Here is a 20,801-nt window from a genome sequence, read left to right as displayed (position 1 = left end):
GGTTGCTTTAATTTCTCCAGAATCGCACGAAACAAAAGCCGTGTGTTCCCTACACACCACCTGCAGGCCAGGTTGGCTTTTGGCCACCCATCGACACCCGGGGGAGGGGAGAAGACTGGCAGCGGGAGCCTAGCAAGGGGGTTCACCAGACCCAGGAAGAGACCCCATTCCTTCCTCAGCATTCCTCCTTGTCCCTCAAAGTCTAGCTTAGCGCCAGCAAAGAAGAACTGGCTAGGGCCCCCCCGCTACTGCACAGCCGATCGCCAGGGCCTGGCGCTGCAGCCAGCACGGACAGCTGCCACCTGCCTCCTGCCTCCTGCCCTCCACGCTCACTCGCCCCTTTCTGTTCTCATCTGACACCAGATTCTCTGCAAGCTGCTGGTGTATGGCCCACCCTCCCCTGTCAGGCTCCTCCTCCTGGTGATAGCCAGCAGGGATGGAGGGCCCACTGTGTGCCTGCCCCAGCCTCAGCACCCTACAGCGCTGGTCACACTCACTCCCCACTCACGGGGGCCCCCAGGCACACAAGTCAGCACCCCATTCTGTGGATCCAGAATCCGCAGCCTCCCCTCTGCCGTACCACCCAGCCCCGCGTTCTCCCAGACAGGACAGCTGCCCACCTTCCCCTAGGCCTGGCAGAGGCCTTGGAGGCCAACTTGGAAGGGCGGAGGGAAAGGAAATGGAGGTGCTGCGTGCTGCGTGAGCTCCAGTGGTGGCCCGTGAAGGCCCACAGGAGGAAGCAGGGCAGGTGGGAGGTGGGTAGGGGCCTGAAGGGCAGGGGCCCATGCTAGGGGTGGTGATGAAGACCCTGTCTTGCCCACTCGCCCACTACCTTGTTGGCCATCATGCTGCCTCCCCACACACCAGGTGCTCCTAGGGCCAGTGCTGTGCCTGCCCGTCCCACCGGGTCCCCAGCACCCAGCACAGCAGAAGCTGGGCGCATGTGGGCAGGTGCGGGGTACTGCAGTGCATTTGCGGGCTGACCACTGCATGTGCCTGGCCTCCAGCCACAGCCCGACCCCCTCACTGAGCCAGTTTCATCCTGACAGTACCCTGAGACTGAAATCATTGTCCCCTCTTTAAAGATAAGTAAACCCATGAAAGAAAGCTGGACAGAGCAGGCAGGTGGCATGGAGGTTGGTGCAAGGTCCTGAGTCCCTCCACAAAGATACAGCGGGTTCCTCTCCAGACTGCAGACAGGCTCCCGGGCTCCAGAGGCAGGCCCTGACCATCCCGGTGCCACCGGCTCACAGGTTCTGAAGTCAGGGGCACCTGGGCACAGAGAGAAAACAGGCCTGGGCACAAGGCAGGCTCAAGGTCACTTTGCTACTGCAGGAAGTGCAGGACTCTGCCCGGGGCTTTGATCCCAAGCAGGTGCCTTCTCCACTCAGACCCTCGGTCCCTTCTGTCAACGAAGGAGGCCAAGTGGCACGCGGGCCCTTCCGGGAAGCGGTGGGGCTCCTCCAGGGGCCGCCCTGCGCCCGCTGAAGCGCCGCCCAGACACACCTCCGGACAGGGAAGTGTGCTAGGGCCTCACCCAAGCCGCCCTGGGTCCGGAGCCTTAAAATGCGCGCTCGATGGAGGCTGACCGCGAAGGCCGCCATACAGCAAAAGGAACAGAAGGCCAGAGCCCCGCGGCCGCAGGTCCCAAGACGGGGACTCGAACTGGCGGGGAGGCGCGCAGCTCCCAACTCCCTGCGGCTGCGCCCGACGGCCTCTAGGACCCAGGGGAGCTCCCCGAGCGCGGCACCTCGCTGGCCAATGGGAGAGCGCGACGGCGATATATTTGCATGTGGGCGCGCCGCGGCCAATGGGCGGCGGGCGCGCGGGCGCGCGGGCAGGGGGCGGGGCGCTTCGCAGCGGCGGGCGCAGTCTGAGGATGGCCGCGGCCGCGGCCGGTGGAGCCCCGGGCCCGGTCCCCGGCCCCGCCGGGCCCCCGCCACCCGCCGCGCCGACCTCGGCCGCTCGGGCCCCGCCGCAGGCGCTGCGGAGGCGCGGGGACTCGCGGCGCCGCCAGGCTGCGCTCTTCTTCCTCAACAACATCTCCCTGGACGGGCGGCCCCCGAGCCTGGGCCCGGGCGGAGAGAAGCCCCCGCCGCCGCCCGCCGAGGCCCGCGAACCGCCAGCGCCGCCGCCGCCAGAGACCCCCGCCGGCCTGCCTGGGCTGCCCGCCAGGACCCCCGCGCCCCAGGGCCTGCTCAGCCCCACGCAGGTGCCCGCCGGCCTCGGCCTGGATGGGCAGCGCCAGAGGTGAGTGGGGGCCCGGCCAGGTCAGCCCAGGACGCGGGGTACAGGGACGGGGACGGGGACCGGATCAGCCCAGGACTAGGGGTCAGGATTACTTGGGGCCTCATCAGCCCAGGACAAGGGGGTCAGGTGATCTGGGGCCTTGTCAGCCCTGGACAGAGGTTCAGGTGACCTGAGCCCGTATCAACCCAGGACACAGGAGTCAGGGTCAGTCTGGGGCCTCATCAGGCCAGGACAAAGGGGTCAGGTACCTGGGCCCTCATCAGCCCAGGACACGGGTTGGGTTCACCGGGGACCTTGTCAGTCCTGGATACAGAACTGGGGGTTCCTGGGCTCGCTGAGGGTTTCCTCAGGCCCTGTCAGCCCCCACACATAGGGTTCATTGTCCCCTGAATTCTCCCAGCCCCTGAATACGGGGTCTGGGTCTCCATGTTGTCAGTCCTCTGAAATGGGTTTTAGGGTTCACTCAGCCCTTATTACCCCTGAGACCCCCAGCCCTGTGGGTTCTGGACATGCCCCCACCCCCATCCACTGGTACCAGTGCCCGGGACACAGGGACACACGGACAGCCCTGTGCATCTCCTCGCATTCTCTGAACCGGGCCACACCCTCCATGCCCACCTCCTCAGACCCAGCATGTGGGCCGGGGTCCTCCTGGCACTGTCACTGACACCTGTTCCCAGAGGGCCCTGCACAGCCACATCTCCCATCCCACAGCCACTGGTCTCTGGCACCCCTCCTCTCCCTGTCACTTCCCTGCTGAGCCCCGCCCTCCCCCACATCACTCTCAGCTCAGTATCTTTGGGCTTGTCACACCCTGGGTCTCCATTGCTCCCCCTGCCTTGATTCCATTTCTGGGAACCACCTCAGCCCATCCCAGGGCAACCCCAACCATGAGCCCTGCCTGTCCAGCGTGTGTCCCCTGCCCAGATGGCCCCTGGCTGCCCAACACCCTGTGTCCTTCTCCCAGAGACCACAGGCCCTGGGTGACCCTGCCTCCCACAGCCCTCACCTCCAGGAGTGACTGTGGGCTCTGGGCCCAGGACTGGCTGCTTGTTGCAGTTCCTTCTCAAAGGGAGCCACTGTCCACAGGTCCAAGTGCCTGTTGGGCAGCTGTTCCCAGAGGCAGCCCCTGCAGGTGTGCAGCGAAGGGGGCTGACACAGAGCTCTTGGGTCAAGGCTGGCATGGGCTCCTTGCTTACCTGGAGGTCATCAGAGTCACCCCACGCCCCTGGCCTTCAGGCAGGTGGAGGCATTGGGTTCCTCTAACGTCTTTGGTTGGGGAAGTTTGGGCCCAGAACACAGCACTCTGTCCTCAAAGACTATGACGTCACATGCAGGTTGCGTCACACACAGGTCGCCGTGCACTCCATCCTTGGAAGTGTTCCTGGCCGTAGCCAGGCTGAGGGTGCCTGCAGACCCCGGCCTGTCCACAAGATGTCCCCCCACGGACATGCCTGGCCGCTGCTCCAGGGAGGGTCAGAGGGGTGACTGGGGCAGAGGGATGGATTTGCCCAAATGTGGCAGCCAGGCCCCATGCATTTGGCATGGCCAGCTCCTTCAGGAAGGCGGGAGAGATGGAACTAGGTGGTGACTCTCCAGGGCAGAGCGGCAAGGCCCCAAGGTGTGGGCTCCAGGGGCAGCGGGCTCACCCCAACGGGCCGAGCTCCGCAGGTGTGGTGGGCTTTTCCCTAACCCTGGGCCCTGCTGTTTGACATGGAAACAGCTTTCTCCCTCAGTCCTGCATGTGAGTGTCCAGAACCGGATGGTGACACCAGGCAGACCGGGTGCTGTCATAGGCCCTCCTTCCAGAGTTCATGCATCCCTGTGTGCACCAGGCCTGGCGTGGAGTGGAGCCCACTCGAGTGGAGGGAGGCAGAGCGTGGCGACGCTGCAGGGAAGTGCCAGTAACTGAGAAGGCACCCCCTGCAGGGCCAGAGTCTCCGTGGTGACAGTTCTGAGCGCAGCATGCTGCCCACGTGCAGCACATCCCTGCCCTGTGGGATTGTTAGAAGGTGCACTGTGGCCAGCATCCCTGGGACAGGATGGGACGTGGCATGGGCTGGGTGCCTGCACTCCTCCTGCCGTACCCACCATGGGCCCAAGCGCCACTACCCCTTGCCTCGCCCAGGGCTGCCTCCTCCCTTCCCTCCTCCTTGGCCCCCATGTCCCTGTTCAGGTCTTTCCTGAACCCCACTCTGTTCCTGGAGGTGGAGGCGTCCCTCCTGGGGCTCTGCTGCCAAGTTCGTGGTGCTGACCTTGTGTCTGAGGGCCGTGGCCCCTCCCCTAATAGGCAGCCCCCAGTGTGAGGTCATCCATTTCTCCCTGCATTCCCTGGGCCTGGCTGCTGATCGAGGGAAGGGTGGCTGCCCCAGCAAAAGGGGCTGCTAGCTCCTGGCTTGAGAGTTCTAGGATGAGTTGGTTTCAGGAAATGGAGAGAATTCTGAAAGGCCTGAAGGTAGCCCTGATGTTGGTCCTGTGAGTGTGGTGGTTTGACCTGGGCTCTGGGAACAGACTTGGCTTGGAATCCCAGCTGCACTGTTCAGTACCTCTGTGACCTTGAACAGGTGACACGGCCTCTCTGAGCCTCAATCTCCTCTGAGAAGTGGGTTCACACTAAGCACTAAGCACGGCCTCCCTGAGGTCAGAAGTCAGATGCGTGCCCAGGGCTCGGTGAGGTATGTGGCAGGAGTCAGTGTGAGATGAGCAGAGCCTCTTTTTTTTTGAGACAGGGTCTCTCTCTGTCTCCCAGGCAGGAGTGCAGTGGCGCAATCACAGCTCACTGCAGCCTCTACCTTCTGGGCTCGAGTTATCCTCCTGCCTCAGCCTCCCAGTAGCTGGAACTATAGACGCACACCACACCCTGCTAAGTTTTTATTTTAGCAGAGATGAGGTCTCACTATATTGTCTAGGCTGGTCTTAAACTCTGGCTCACATGATCCGTCTTGGCCTCCCAAGTGCTGGAATTTCAGGTGGGAGCCGCCACACCCAGTCAAATGGAGCCTCCTGTTACAACAAGGCTGCTCAGGGAACAGTCACGTCTCGGTCCTAATACTTATTCTTTCCCAGGGAGGCTCAGCCTGGTGTGGCACTTTGTGTTGAACCAGTGAGTGAATCATTAGAATCCTTGTTTTCCTCATAGAACTTCCAACCAGGTTTATTTTCACTTTTAACATTGCCATTGCCTAATGCCCAAAAGCAAGCAGGAACTCTGGGCCTCCCCAGCTGGGTTTGAGCAGGTGCCGGGGTGCTCCACCTGCAGCCTCCTCCCCGCCACCCCCTCCTCCCAAACCCAGCGGCTTACGGCACTAGCGTGGCCTCTCCCAGCTCTGGAGGCCAGAAGCCCAACCTCAAGGTGTAGACAGACCCACGCTCCCTCTGCAGCCTCCAGGGAGGATCCTTCCTGCCTTTTCCCACTTCTGGTGGCTCCATGCGCTCCCGGGCTTGTGGCTCCAGTTTCTGCCTCCGCCTCCGTGCCTCACTGTTCCTGCGTGTCTGTGTCTCCACGTGGTGATTTCCTCACGGGGACACCAGTCATTGGATTAGGACTTAACCTGTGACATCTTAACTTGATGACATCTGCTAAGACCCTCAGGGGGCGATACAGTTCAACTAAGACCCTCTTTCCATCCGAGGTCCCATTCACAGGCACTGGGGTTAGGACTTCACCCTGTCTTCTGGGGGCAATACAGTTCAACCCACAACAGCCCTTGGTGAGTGTCCACAGCGCTAATGAGGTGAGAGTGGCATCCCCTCAAGTGAACAACTTTCCCCAAATTGCAGCCAGATGTGGCCCAGCAAAGAGCCAGGGTGCAGCCATCAGCAAGCAGAGCCCCCCAATTCTGGAGGGTGTGTGCTGAGATGCTTCTGGGGAAAGGCCTGGGCCTGGGGCTGGACTGCAGCTGTGGGACAGGCTGCTGTCTGGGCCAGGAGCCACTCAGCGTCGCCAAGCTGCTGTCCAAGTTAAACCAATTCAGCATCTGGCACCTTGTTTACAAGCGTGATTTGGGGGTTTCTTGCTTTCCAGCTGGCAAGCAGCTGGCAGTGGTCAGCTGAGGCCAGAGCCTGGGGGCACATCTCCCATGGCAGCCCAGAAGACACTGGACACCCCCTACTCCACCCAGCCCTGTGACCCCATATGGATGCTTTCGCTGGGTGAGGCTGCAGTCCCTACAGGGAGTGCTGGACTTGGGCTTTTGCTTCACCTGGGACTTGATGAGACGGGACACCCGAGACCAGCCACGCATTCAACAGCTGTGCCCCAGGGTCCAGGGCATGGGGCTGGGGGTGGTCGGACAAGACCACTGCCCACACTTGGAGCTGGGGGCAGCCGAACAACACCACTGCCCGCGCCTTCCTGGCGAGACACGGTTCCAGTCTCCCTGGTGCCGGCGTGGGCACGCCATGGGACAGAAGCACAGTCATTCGGCAGAGGCTCCCAGCTGTCCTCACGTTGTCAGACCTACCGTCACGGTCATTTCAACGGCTCCTTTGCCCGGCCGGGCCTCCTGAGTTCCCTCTGAGCCTCACAGCGGCTCCTACACACAGCTTTGGGTTTCTAATGGGGATGGGGTCTTCAGGCCTCAGCCCCTTCTGGGCATTTCTTCCGTTACAAAGGAAAGGAAATGTACCGAACACTAGAAACAGTGTTTAATAAATAGCAGATTTCTCTTCCTGTCTGTGAGCGTGACTTTGGGTGGAGGCATTGGTGGCCCGCCATTTAGTGCTGAGAGCGAGGTGTGTCAGCAGACTTGGGGGGCAGCCTCCCCACTGCCCCAACCCCCAACCGCTTCTTCCCAAAAGTCAGATGCAGGCAGCTTCAAGCTGGTCACTGCCACGTGGGGGGAACCACGAGTAGGCACCGCCGGTGTAACTACCATGGCTGAGCAGGAGCGGGGCCTCCTGGGACTGAGCAGAACTTGCATTTGCCCCAGCATGTGGGGTGTGCGGCGTGGGCCTTGCCGAGGGCCTCATTCTTTCTGCTTTGCTCGCTTGTTCCTTGGATGTTTTGGACGGAGGGGTCCGGTGCACGCAGGATGAGTGAAGCACATGGAAGGTGTGGGCGGCTCAGTGCATTTGCCTGGGCACACCCCACCGAGCCACTCCCCTGCGGAGACACAGGCCAACCCCCCCGCTCCCTGGTGCCCCTCCTCAGCCCCTCCCCCACACCGAGAGGACCTGTGTCACTACGTGACGAGCCTCTCAACCCGTGTGGCGTCTGTGTGCACCTGCAGCGTGCTGTGCATGCTGTCCCCTGACCGCGCGTGTCCCGCCTCCTGCTGACCGGCATGTGTGCCGATTCCAGCCAGGCGTGAGGTGCTGCATCTGCACATGCGTGATCCTCTCTGTGTCTGCCGGACACACGGACACCTCTCTGTGGGGCCCGGGGCGAGCAGGGGTCCATCTCATGGGTTCCCAGCCCATCCTCCAGAGGGGCCAAGCAATGGACGCTGGCCTGGGTCCCATCTGCACTTGGCAGTGCCTGTCCCATCAGCAGCAGCGTCCTACTGCGGTGATGCGTGGAGTTGCGACAGCCCTGGTTCTGGAAGGGAAGCACCTCCCTCGTTCTCCCTTGACGCCAGCTCCCGTGGAGGCAGCGGGGAAGGGAAGGCCAAAGCGATGTCCTCCCCACTTGGCCGCCCTGCCCTGCACCCATGCACAGGCACCTCCTTCGGCATTGTCAGAGTCTTCTGGACTCAAACCAAAAAACGTGACCTGCAACGGGGCCAGGTTCACAAAATGAGCCCCTGAGAAACAGTGGAGAGCAGCCGCCATTCCAACTGACACAGTGGGAGCGGTGCCACCAGGTGCCAGAGCCCAGCCGTCCACGTGGGCTCAGGTCCCCACTCTGTCTCTTACCAGCCGTGTCATCTCGGGCAAGTTGCTAAACAGCTCCTTGCCTCAATTTACCCACCCATGAACTGAGCGTCAGAATGCTGCCTCCCTCCTAGAACTGTGCAGATCTAGGTTACTAATAAGATGCTTACAAAAAAGAAAAGAGAAGGAAATTACAGAGAAAGATCTGTAGAAGAACCTGCTGGGAACAGATTTTAAAGCATGGTGGAGAGAAACCCATCATTCCTGCAGGGACCAGAAAATCACGGAGGAGCCGGGCCAGCCGGCAGCAGCGTCAGCCTCCTCACTGCAGCTCCTCTGCGTCCTGGGCCAGAGGCTCCAACGGTACTGCCAGGCAGGCTGCCACGGGGCCTCAGGCTTCTGCTGGGACCCCCACGGGCCTCCAAATGAGGTCCCAGGTGTGCAAATACCCAGGCATCCCCTGGTAATTACCCGTGGGAAGGAGCTTCCAGAAAGACACACAGGCTGGTCCTCAGGGCCTCCAGGCCCAGCCTTGTAGGGCAGGACACACAAACACCTCTCTGGGGACAGTCCCCAAATCTCCTCCTTCACCGGCTTCTTTCCCCAGTGTGGGCCCTGCCCATCCAGCCTCCGCTGGGCTCCTCTTGAGGCAGCCTGCCCACCGTCACCCATCACAAGCCAGCACTCAGCTGGGCCTCTCGGGACAGCTGGCGTCTGCCACACATCCCATCAGCATGCAGCTGGGTGTTCTGCCCCTCCCACTGCCCTCAGAGCCTGCTGCCTGCCCCAGCCCCTTAGCTCCTCCTTCCCCACCCACCCCACTGTCCAGGCCAGCCCACCGCATCGCAAGCCATTCCTGGTCCCATCATCCAAGTGCTCTCCTCTGGCCAGCTGCTCACCCACCTTCTGCAGCCATCCGGCTGGTCCCCTGCCTCACCTCCAGCTGGGACTGGGCAGGTGCACAGCTGTGTCTGGTGATGGGGCCAGTGTGAGGCACCAGGCGTTTTAGTGGATTTTCTGCTTTCAATCCTAGCTTGTTTTCAACAAGCTCTTGTTGACTTTGCCTTTTAAAAGATTTTAATTACATCTTAAGTTCCTGACTTCAAACTGTACTTGGTACCCCTACAACCATGTTCTTCACTTTCAGTACAGTATCCAACAAATTACAGGAGCTATTTCACACTTTGTTATACAATATGGTGGTTCACGCCTGTAATCCTGACACTTTGGGAGGCCGAGGCCAGTGGATCATTTGAGATCAGGAGTTCGAGACCAGCCTGGCCAACATGGTGAAACCCCATCTCTACCAAAAATACAAAAATTAGCCAGGCATGGTGACAGGCGCCTGTAATCTCAGCTGCTTGGGAGGCTGAGGCAGGAGAATTGCTTGAGCCTGGGAGGTGGAGTTTGCAGTGAGCCAAGATCGTGCCACTGCACTCTAGACTGGGCCAGAGGCAAGACTCTGTCTCAAAAGAAAAAAAAAAAAAAAAAGGACCTGAACCCATCATCAGTCGAGCATCTGTTTAAAAAAAAAAAAAACAGGCTGGGCGCGGTGGCTCATGCCTATAATCCCAGCACTTTGGGAGGCCAAGGCGGGCGGATCACAAGGTCAGGAGATCAAGACCATCCTGGCTAACAGGATGAAACCCCGTCTCTACTAAAAATACAAAAAAATTAGCTGAGCGTGGTGGCGGGCGCCTGTAGTCCCAGCTACTTGGGAGGCTGAGGCAGGAAAATCGCTTGAACCCGGGAGGCGGAGCTTGCAGTGAGCCAAGATGGCGCCCACTGCACTCCAGCCTGGGCGACAGAGTGAGACTCCATCTCAAAAAAATAAATAAATAAAATATGGTGGCTCACGCCTGTAATCCCAGCCCTTTGGGAGGCCGAGGCCAGCGGATCATTTAAGGTCAGGAGTTCGAGACCAGACTGGCCAACATGGTGAAACCCCATCTCTACTAAAAAATACAAAAAAATTAGTCAGGCATGGAGGCAGGCACCTGCAATCCCAGCTACTTAGGAGGCTGAGGAGGGAGGATTGCTTGAATCCAGGAGGCGGAGGTTGCAGTGAGCCAAGATGGCGCCATTGCACTTCAGCCTGGGCGACAGAGAGAGACTCCATCTCAAAAAAAAGAAAAAAAATGACAGCATCAATGTTGGCGTCAAGGTGACAGCCTTGGTACCAACCAGGACTATACTGGCTGTGTGACCTGTGCAAGGGCCAGGCCTCTCCGTGCCACTGGATAAATGGGTGTGGTTGTCACTGTGAGCCGTCGAGTGTTGATGAGGTGGTGGCTGTGGCAGTCTCACTGGCACAGGTGGCACCCACCATGGTACTGTGGCTGTGCCCAACCCAGCGCCTTGGGACAAACACTGGCTCTCAGTGGGAGGCTCCTGGCAAGGGCATGGTGTGGGGACCTGGACTCCAGGCTGGCTCCACCAGAGAGGGGGCCTGAGTGCACCAGGTCTTGTGTGTGAGCCGGGGTCCTGCTGGGGGAAGGCCCATGGGACCCTGAGGACAGCGCTGGCCTGGAGCCTGGAGAGTTCCCAGAAGTGACCCCCAGCAGTACACCTGCCCTTGGTCAGGAGTCCAGATTGGCTGACACTTAATAAAAAGGCTACTGTTGACACGCTGAGAATGCACCATGCCAAGCCTGGGGGCCAAGTTGCTCCATTTAATAAACCACACAGCACCCTGCAGAGGGCCCCATCACCATCACCACCACTGCCATCACCACCGTCATCATCATCACCACCACTGTCACCACCACCGCCACCATCACTACCACCACCGTCACCACCGCCACCACCACCACCGCCACCGCCACCGCCACCATCACCACCGCCACCGCCATCACCATCACTACCACCGCCATCACCACCGTCATCACTACCACCACCATCACCACCACCGTCACCACCACCGCCATCACCATCACTACCACCACCATCACCACCACCGTCACCACCACCACCATCACCACCACCATCACCACCATCACCATCACCACCGTCACCACCACCACCATCACCATCACCATCACCACCATCACCACCACCATCACCACCGTCATCACCATCACCACCACCGTCACCACCATCACCACCATCACCATCATCACCATCACCACCGCCATCACCACCACCGTCACCACCGCCACCACCATCACCACCACCGCCATCACCACCACCACCATCACCATCACCACCATCACCACCACCACCGCCATCACCACCACCGCCACCACCACCGCCATCACCACCACCGTCACCACCGCCACCACATCACCGCCACCACCATCACCACCACCATCACCACGACCACCATCAGCACCACCACCACCGCCATCACCACCACCGTCACCACCACCGCCGTCACCATCACCGCTACCACCATCACCACCACCGCCATCACCATCACCGCCACCACCGCCATCACCGCCACCGCCATCACTGCCACTGCCATCACCATCACCACCGCCACCATCACCACGGCCATCACCATGACCACCATCAGCATCACCATCACCATCACCACTATCACCACCACCGTCACCACCACCATCACCATCACCACTGCCATCACCACCACCAACTGCTCCCCTCTGGGGGCCAACAGCCCTGCAGGGCAGGCAGGATCCTCAGACGTGCCATGCCACGTCGCCCATCATTGTCATGGCAATTGGAGTGGTTTTCCAATACTGCAACATTGCATCAACTGGCATTGGACCTTATCTCCTAAGCTGTGCTTTTGGAATGCCTTGGTGCCCAGGCACACATGTTCATGGCTCCCGGTATAAGGGAGAGAACAAAGCTTTGGTGTCCCCGACAGCCCTGGGTTCAAGACCCAGCTCTGCGCTTGGAGTTGCGTGGCCCTGAGAGTTACTGAACCACGTCATGTCTCCACATCAGGATGGCCTCGCTTGGTCCCGAGAGTGGAGGGTCTGAGGAGCAGTGGGCATTGTGCCCTGAGGGGTCTTCAGGGAAGTGCGTTGTACAGTCATTCAGCCAACAAATATTTGCCTGCACGTTTCGCTTATGGGAAACACCTGGGAGACTCCTGAAGTCCAGGCAGGAGGGCAGGCACTAAGGACAGTAGTGAGTGGGGACAGACCCTGCCCCATTCTTGGGGCCGGCACTCTGGAAGGGGAGGCAGACGGCAGGTGGGTGGTGAGGCAGGGATGCCTCCTTCCTGTAGTGACCAGTGCCTTGAGCAAGTCACAGAATAGCAGGATCCGGGCAGCCTCCCTCAGCGGGCCACCTGTGAGCCAAAAAGTTCAGAAAGAGGTGGCCACTGGAAGAGCAGGAACAGAATGTTCCAGACGGAGGCGCAGCCCCCGTGACGGCACTGAGGTGGGAGGGTGTGGCCGGTGCAGGGAGCTGCGAGCCAGGGGAAGGTGGCCTGAGAGCAAGGGCTGCCCAGTGCCCACCCTGCCTGCCCGTGCCATGGGCCCCGATGCCCAGCTGTGCTTCAGGGAGGGGCAGGCAGCACCAGTCTCAGGCAGCGCTGGGTGGGATGGGCCTGTCAGAGCTGGTGGTGCCCCCAGCAGGGTGTTGCTTGGGGCCGAGCGACCCTCGGTGGGCAGGGCGGGTTGGCGTGCTGTGCTGTGCTATGCTGTGCCTGAGGAGCCTGTCCCCCAGGGCTGCTGGTCCCCAGAGAAGAGCTCAGTGCCTCCAAAACAGGAACCTCTCGAGGCAGGAGGTGCTCCTCCTCCCTGCTTCAGTCTGCACAGGCTCTGGAAGCCCCTCGGCCCATGGGTGCGCAGCTGGGCTGGAGAGTGGCTCTTCCCTGCACAGCGGGCGGCACTTGGTTTCTGGCCACAAAGGTGGCGCCCGGGCTGGTGGCCCCATGGCTGTTTTGAGGCTCCATTGTCATCTTGCAGGAAGCGAGTCACGTCCCAGCGCTGCTCCCTGGAGTTTCTGGAAGATGCCGTGGGATGTGCTCCAGCACAGAGGTACACGCCCCCATCCGCCCCAAGCTCTACAACTCAGCTCGGGCTGCCACTGACCCCTGCGGGGCCAGAGGGTCCTGGGAGGAAAAGAGTGACCTGTGTCCTTTGCCTTGCAGAACCAAACACACATCTGGATCACCGAGACATAAAGGCCTGAAGAAGACCCACTTCATCAAGAACATGAGGCAGTACGACACCAGGAACAGCAGGTATGAAGCCGAGCCAGGAGCCGGGCCAGGGCTGTGGTCTCCAGAAGCCCACGGGGTCCTGCCCGTGTCAGCCAAGCAATCTTCCCTCCACTCCCAAGACTCCCGCCCGTCCCACATTCCACACCTCTAGAGGTGGACCCTCCTCCCCACCACACTGCTTGCTCCACATCAGCCGAGCACCCGCAGGTCCCTGGTGTCACCACAGCGAGGTCACCCTCTCTGGGCTCCCAGGTGAAGGGTCACACATGAACACCAGCCTCCAGCAACAGTGCTGACGTGAAGGAAAACTGGAGACACAGAAACGGGTGTGGCTGTGAGATGTGTGGGGAGGAGGGCTGGGCTGTGTTGGGAGCACGGAGGAGAGGCTGAATAAACCAAACACCTGGCTGCCCAAAGCTGGCGGAGGGCCGCAGCTGGCACCCGGGTGCACCCTGAGAGGCTGTGTCGGGGAGGCCCCAGGGGGTGTTCCTGTGGCCCTGTATTCCCGTCACTGCATGTCCTGAGGTGTCCTGAGGTCCAGAGTGCTCCCTTCCTTCTGGAGTTCCCCCTGCCGGGCACCCTCCTTGTGACTGTGAGTCTGGACAGACCCTTGCTCCCCGTCAGTCCTATACAGCTCCCAGCAGACGTGAGTGCCAGCCCTGGCTCCCGTCATCCAAGCCAGAGAGGGGGAGAAGTTCTCCCACTGTTGTCGCCTTGGTGAGACCCTGGGCCCAGGCAGGGCAGAGCCAGTGTCCAAGGGAGGAGAAACAGTGGCTTCTGCCTGTGCTCCCCGGGCCCGGGGCCTGGCTGCTCGAACGCCTTGGAAGGGAGCCTCCAGGCCAGCCTCTCTGTGGACCTGAATCAGGCCCTTTCTGGTGGTGTTGAGCCCCGCTCCACCCAGGACCTCTGAGGTCTGGCTTGAGGCAGCCCTTGGCCTCGCCATCCTGTCCCCTCTGGCGCCTCTCATCTCTGAATGAGCCAAGATCCCAAGGGGAGGCCACCAGCCTCCCTGCACTGGGTCAGGAAGGAGCCTTCGGGATGTCACTGCTGTGCCTGCCCACGTGCAGCGGCGTCCCAGGGAGGGGAACCCCGGTAGCTCCTGTAGGGAATCCACTCTGAGAGCTTGCGGGGGCCAGGCTTAGTGACGGTGGCCACCCGGCCTCCTGGGCCCAAGTCCCCTCGGGCAGCATGGGCAGTTTCCCAGCACCTGAATTTAGGCAGAAGGAATTTTCCATGGAAACGTCTGTAGCTCTGGAAGCAGCAGCACCTTGACCCCTGCTCCCCGGCCCCTGTCTCCCGACTCCGTCCCCCTGCAGGATTGTGCTCATCTGTGCCAAGCGGTCCCTGTGTGCAGCCTTCTCGGTCCTGCCCTATGGGGAAGGCCTGCGGCTCAGGTGAGTTCTCAGTGCATGCCTCGCGTGCAGTGTGCGTCTAGGCAGAAGGCAAGGCCTGGTCCCCGCCAGGCCCAGGAGGCATCAGAGGGCACTGCGCCCCCAGGTGAGGCTGCCCCCGGGCTCATGCGAGGCTCAGCACGTCAACCTCCAGCAAAGCTCCTCAGGAACCCAGGGCTGTTTTGGGTCCTCACTCTCCAGAGGAGCCGGTTTCTGTTCACGCTGTCGACGTACAGGTGGCTGGGCTGTCGCACCTCCTGTGGACAGAGCCACATGGTGCTGTGACCATCCAGGCGGTCGTATCTGTGCGTAATTCAGGGAAGGAGGAAACAGCTATGGGGTGGGGATTATGTGTGGCCCTGGCTTAAAAACAGTGGTGAAGAAACCTGCCCAGGCGTGGGCACATGCACCTCGTGGGCTAGTGAAGGTGGGCGCCACCCCGGGGGCTCTACCAGCCAGTGTCTGTACTGGGGAAGCGGGGCTCAAAGACCCCTCCTTCCATGAAAGCACTCCTGATGTGCGCCTTCCTGGTCACACCAGTGCCGCCTTTCTTTCCCGAGGGGCTGTGCTGACATCGTTTCCGAGAGCGCCTCGGGCCAGCGGAGAGGTGGGCTGGGCTGCCGGAGCCTGAGTTCAGCGCAGACCACAGCCCCTTGCCTCTCCCATGTTTGCAGTGACCTGAGGGTGGACAGCCAGAAGCAGAGGCACCCGTCCGGCGGCATCTCTGTGTCTTCCGAGATGGTCTTTGAGCTAGAAGGTGTGGAACTAGGAGCAGATGGGAAGGTAAGAGCCTCTTTGCTGGTGGACACCCAGCGCCGTCAGGGCCAGGCAGGCGGGTGGGAGCAGTCCCACGTCAGTGCCCATGAGGCAGATGTGAAGCTGTGCTTCACTCCACGTAAAACGCAAGGGTGGAGTGGATGCAGGCCCGTGCAGCCCTGAGAACGTGGCCCTGGAGCCCATCAGACTCCCCCGCCAGCCTGGCCGTGCCTGAGGTCTGCGGTGCTGCAGCACAGCCAGGTGCTCCTGGACAGCCCCCGCTGCAGGGTGGGGCTTGCCAACCCTCCGGCCTCTGTGCTGGTGGTCAGCAGTGTTCAGAGGCAGGGAGAACGTTACAGGCTGCAGAACCCAGATAAAGCACAGTAGTGTTCCGGAATGTTCTAGCATGTGAGGAGCAGCGTCTAGCTCAGGCGCAGCCTCAACGGCTTGATCTGAGTTGTTCCCTTCATTTTCCATGCAGGGCTCCTGGCATGTGCGTCTGGGCTTCCTGCAGCGGGAGGCAGGCAGAGCTCACTTTGCCCTCCGGTCCCGGGAGGCAGAGCTGAGGCCAGATGCATTTGCTTTCCCAGGTCGTGTCTTATGCGAAGTTCCTGTATCCCACCAACGCCCTGGTCACACACAAGAGTGACAGCCATGGCCTGCTGCCCACACCTCGGCCCAGTGTCCCCCGGACTCTGCCAGGGTCAAGACATAAACCTGCCCCCACCAAGTCGGCACCAGCCAGCACAGAACTAGGTAGCCCACGTGCCTTAACCACGGCCTGGAACAGGGTGACCCGCGTGCCTTAACCATGGCTCAGGGACTGCAGCAGCAGCAGCAAGCCCCTTTCAATCTGTAGCCCTCCATGCAGATGGGCCTGGGGAACAGGGTCAGGAGACGAACAGCTCCACACTGAATCGCTGGCCCTGGGCTTGGCCTGAGCCGGGCAGTGGGGAGGAGCTGCATCCACAGATGACTCCAGGGAGGGCCCCTCCTCTCAGGACATCCTTCTCTTGCCCTAAGCCCTGGGCCCTTCGGGAGAGAGAGAACCGTGGCCTGGAGCCCCTCCCCTGCTCGGCCTTGCCCCGCCATGGCGCTGGCCTGCCAGACCTTGGGGCTAGATGGGTACTGCTCAAGACTCCTGGTGGGTCAGGGGCTGCCTCTCTTACAGGGAGTGACGTGGGGGACACCCTGGAGTACAACCCCAACCTCCTGGATGACCCGCAGTGGCCCTGCGGCAAGCACAAACGTGTCCTCATCTTTGCGTCGTACATGGTGAGTGCCCTCTCCCAGGGCCTGGGTGCAGGCAGCTGCACACCTGTCCTCGCTCGGGGCGTGTGGGGCAGGCTATGGGCAAAGCTGCCCCAGGGGCGTGACGTGCCCCCATCCCAGATCGCAGCAGCGTAGACAGTGGCGGTGTGCAGGGCAGGCCAGGGAGCAGTGCTGGCCACTCCAGCTGGGGTCCACCCTTGCCCTTCAGCCCTCGGCACCTGGCAGCCTGGCTCTCCCCACAACAAGCAGGCATGGGGTCTGGAGTTCTCTCTCGAGCCATTTTGTTCTCAGAGATTCGGGGCCTCTCAAGCCGCACTGTACGCATGTTTGCAAACCAAGGACAGTGAGAAATCCGTCGTACCCAGCAGGCGGGACCCATGGGCTGTGCGAGGGGCCGGCCCGACCTTGCCCACTGTCTGTTGCAGACCACAGTGATAGAATACGTGAAGCCCTCAGACCTCAAAAAGGACATGAACGAGACCTTCAGGGAGAAGTTCCCACATGTCAAACTGACGCTGAGCAAAATCAGGAGGTGAGGACAGCCTCTCAGACCATCTCATCGTCCTGGGAGGCCCTGCCAGCCTCTCCTCTCCAGTTTCTGGTAGATTCTCTCCAGCTTGACAAGTCTAGCCGCTGCCCATCCCCAACCCCCTCCCGCCATCTGACCAGGCCCCCAGCAGCAGCTCCCCGACCTCCACCACCCGCCAAGCCAGGCCTCCCGCGGCCCCATCACACTGCATCCCCCCACACACCACGGGGTCTCTTGCAGCCAGACCCTCGCAGCAGCCCAGGATCCTTTTAAAACTTGAGTGGGACAAGGCCTCTCTTGTGCCCGGCCCCTCCCAGCGTGTGCTATTTTGTGAGTAGATTCCGTGGCCCTTCCCTGGCCCACAAAGCGCCCCCGTCCAGGCATGCTGGGTGCTCGCCAAGGCCGTGCAGGTGTGCCTCTGCTCTCACATTGTGCCACGCTGATGACCCGTGACTGGAGGAAAGCGAGCCGAAGGCGGCGGAACTGCTGGGCTCACGTTGGGCTCCTGGCCACGGCCCTGTACTGGGGGCCTGCCCTGCCCGGCGTCTGCCCCAGTGTTCCAGAGGGCGGCTCACTCAATACCCTGGCACCTCCCTTCAAGGCTCTTCCTAAAACCGCCCCTCATCAGAGGCCACTGCCCCCCACCGAGAGCAGGGCCTGTCCTCTGTGGCTCCACCCACCAGGCACAGGTGGGAGCTGCCATGGGTGTCCACCCAAGGGACGGGGGAAGCCAAAACCCAGCCTGCTGGTCCCTGCCCATGCACCCTGCCCTGGGCATTGTACATGGCACGGCAGAGGGTACCATCCCCTGAAGGATGCGGTGGTGTTTCTTGCAGCCCAAAGCTACATCGCTCCAGCCTCAACTGGTGGTGGCAGGGGGCTGCCTCCTCAGCCCCAGCTAGAGCCCCCAGGGACATGGCTTCTGTCTTAACCCACAGCTTAAAGCGGGAGATGCGGAGCCTGTCGGAGGAGTGCAGCCTGGAGCCCGTGACGGTGGCCATGGCCTACGTGTACTTTGAGAAGCTGGTCCTGCAGGGCAAGCTCAGCAAACAGAACCGTAAGCTGTGCGCCGGCGCCTGCGTGCTGCTGGCCGCCAAGATCAGCAGTGACCTGCGCAAGAGCGGCGTGAAGCAGCTCATCGATGTGAGTGCCCGGCTCGGCAGGCACTGCAGGCAGGGTCATGACATCCAGCCAGGGCCACTGCTGGGATGGGGCTGGCCGGGTGGGAAACGTGGAAGAGGGAAGGCTCCCATGTAACCCTTCTCTCTTCTCCCCTGCAGAAGTTAGAAGAAAGGTTTCGATTCAACAGGCGCGACCTGATAGGGTTTGAGTTCACAGTGCTCGTGGCTTTGGAGCTGGCCCTGTATCTTCCCGAGAACCAAGTGTTACCTCACTACAGGCGCCTCACCCAGCAGTTCTAGCAGAGGCCCCACAGAAGGCTCAGGGCACCGAGGTGCACTTGCCGGCCTGGGAGGTGTCCCACTGAAGCCCCGCACCTCCTCCTGCCAGCGCCCCCAGCACCTGCCAGCAGGAGGCACCTGGCCTCCGCTGCTGCAGCTTTCCTTTTTGCCTCTTTGCCATTTCCTTGGAAAGGGACGTCGCTTTCATCCCCAAGTGCACCGTCCCTCCAAGGGGATTTCTGAGAATTCTCCTGCATTTTTACATAAACTAAATGTGAGGTTTTGTTACTGCTATTTTCTTCACGTGCCTGAGACCAGCCTGGCACCAGGACCTTTTGTTCACAGCGTGTAGCAGCGAGCCGGCTGCAGTGGCTCTCCCCTAGCCTCACCTTCTGTAAACCACCGCAGCCACGACAGCGTCGGGGTGGAGATCTGGGTTTCTAGACCTCGCTGAACACACTGAAATGGCTGAGTTTCCCTTATTTAGGCATTCATCTTGGAGATGTGGTTTTTCGGGTGTGGGTTCCCCAGCAGCGTCTCCCGACACCGACTGTGCCGCTGGCTCCCTGCCACCTGAAGCCGAGCTCCTCCAGAGCTTTCTCTGCCCACCTCACTGCATCCCAAGTGCAGCTTTTGGTGTCCAGTTAGGCCGGCGGGAGCAGTCTCCTGATTGATCTCATTCTTGGACTCTTGGACCTCTGTTCTTCAAGCATCGTGTCACTGTGAAATCCTAACGCCCCTGTGTCCTACAGACCGACGGTGCAACCGACAGCTGCCCATCCCATGCCATGCTCTACCCTCTGCCTCTCACCAGGAGACACTCTGGGCCTCTAGGACAATCAATTGCTGCTTGCTGGCTCTTATTTTTCTAAGCAATATTGTGATGGAGAAAAACAACATATTTATTGGGATTTGGTTTTTTGGGTCTTTTTTTTTTTTTAAGGGGAACAAAAATTGGTTAAATGAGGTCTGCTGAAGTTGACTTGAAAACACACTTGACCCTCAGGCAGGAGGGCACTGACCACACCCCACACAACCTCAAAGGGTCAGTGCGTCAGTGCCTTTTCTTCTGAGGCAGGAAACAGGTGCCATCTTGGCCATCTCGGCCAGGGCAGCCCACCATGCTAAAAGGACCCCAAATGGTGGTCGTTGTCCCTTCTGTGCAGGCCAGCAGGGCCCCATCTCTAGTTTTTCCATGTCTGTCTGAAGTTCTTGCAACGAATTTTGCATGGTCCAGCGCTCCAGCTAGCTGCCTCATCAAAAACACTGAATAACCAAGGACTGCTGAGTTTTTCTTCATGGGTCAGCTGGTCTCAAAACTGGCCACTGCCTCAGCCACCAAGCTTTTTCCTACCACTACCTTATAAACCTGGCTGGCCCTGGAGGGGCTCTGGGACGACTTTGTCTCTAGCCCATTAATACATTCTATGCTTTTTGTGCAGACTGGTGCTTCCGCAGAAAGGAGATGCCAATTCTGCTATCACAGAACTCCACCAGCAACTCCACCCGACCCCAGCGGTGGTGCAGGACAGCTGCCAGCACCTACCTGGCCCTCCTCCTTTTCCACAGCCACTCACCGGGGCCAAAACCCAGAGATGACAGGTGTGTGGGACAGACTGGAGGATGAGGACAAACCAAAGTCTTTGTTCTTATTTACTGTGGAGCGTCCCCTTCCATCGAGCAGCCTGCCCTCAGGCCAAGGATGATCCCCTGGAACCCAGTGTGCACCCAGAGGGGACTCGACTTCCAAGCTGCTCCACCATGCTGGGTCCCAGGCAGCTTTCCTCTGAAAAGCAACCTCTCCTGCCACCCAGATCCCATCTCAAGAGCTCGCCCATGTTACGAGCATGTAAAGGACTGACTTCCTAGTAACTGTTGCAGTTTACAACCTGCCCTCCTGGGACACACGTCTCCATGGTTTTTTCTACACATGAACGCAAGAAATGGCTGATAAGCACAGTAATTTAAGTTTGTGTATTTATGTAGTGAGATTTAGTCATTAACCAAACCGGTCTTTGTGAAGTGTGAAGCCTTCCCTTCAGGTATGTCCCATTTTCGTGATGCCACGAGCTGCCACTGTGTGGTATTCGAGGATTACTGCAACAAAGCCAGTAGTTAAACCAAACTACAGTCTCAGCCTGTCATTCTCTAGAACACATCCAGGTGTCGGAGCTGAGGTGTTCAGCTGGGCTGACTACACAAAACCAGGCCTGGTGTTGCTTCCGCACCGGTAGCAGTTGTGGATGTCAATG

At 60.3% G+C, this 20,801-nt stretch overlaps 1 protein-coding gene across 1 annotated transcript; it reads left to right on the top strand.

Annotated features, from left to right (window-relative positions):
• Positions 1-1,870: 1,870 nt before the first annotated feature.
• CABLES2 (Cdk5 and Abl enzyme substrate 2) lies at positions 1,871-20,674 on the top strand. The gene is made up of 10 exons (XM_024238709.2): positions 1,871-2,250; positions 12,945-13,016; positions 13,130-13,222; positions 14,518-14,595; positions 15,267-15,375; positions 15,939-16,104; positions 16,520-16,623; positions 17,046-17,152; positions 18,088-18,292; positions 18,430-20,674. Exons 1-10 carry the CDS (start codon positions 1,880-1,882, stop codon positions 18,568-18,570), a joined length of 1,446 nt encoding a protein of 481 aa, XP_024094477.2. The 5' UTR covers positions 1,871-1,879; the 3' UTR covers positions 18,571-20,674.
• Positions 20,675-20,801: the final 127 nt, after the last annotated feature.

The sequence above is a fragment of the Pongo abelii genome, chromosome 21 (assembly GCF_028885655.2).
Source record: "Pongo abelii isolate AG06213 chromosome 21, NHGRI_mPonAbe1-v2.0_pri, whole genome shotgun sequence".
Taxonomy (NCBI): domain Eukaryota; kingdom Metazoa; phylum Chordata; class Mammalia; order Primates; family Hominidae; genus Pongo; species Pongo abelii.
The sequence above is the reverse complement of the archived record's forward strand: the minus strand, read 5'-3'. Positions and strand labels throughout refer to the sequence as shown.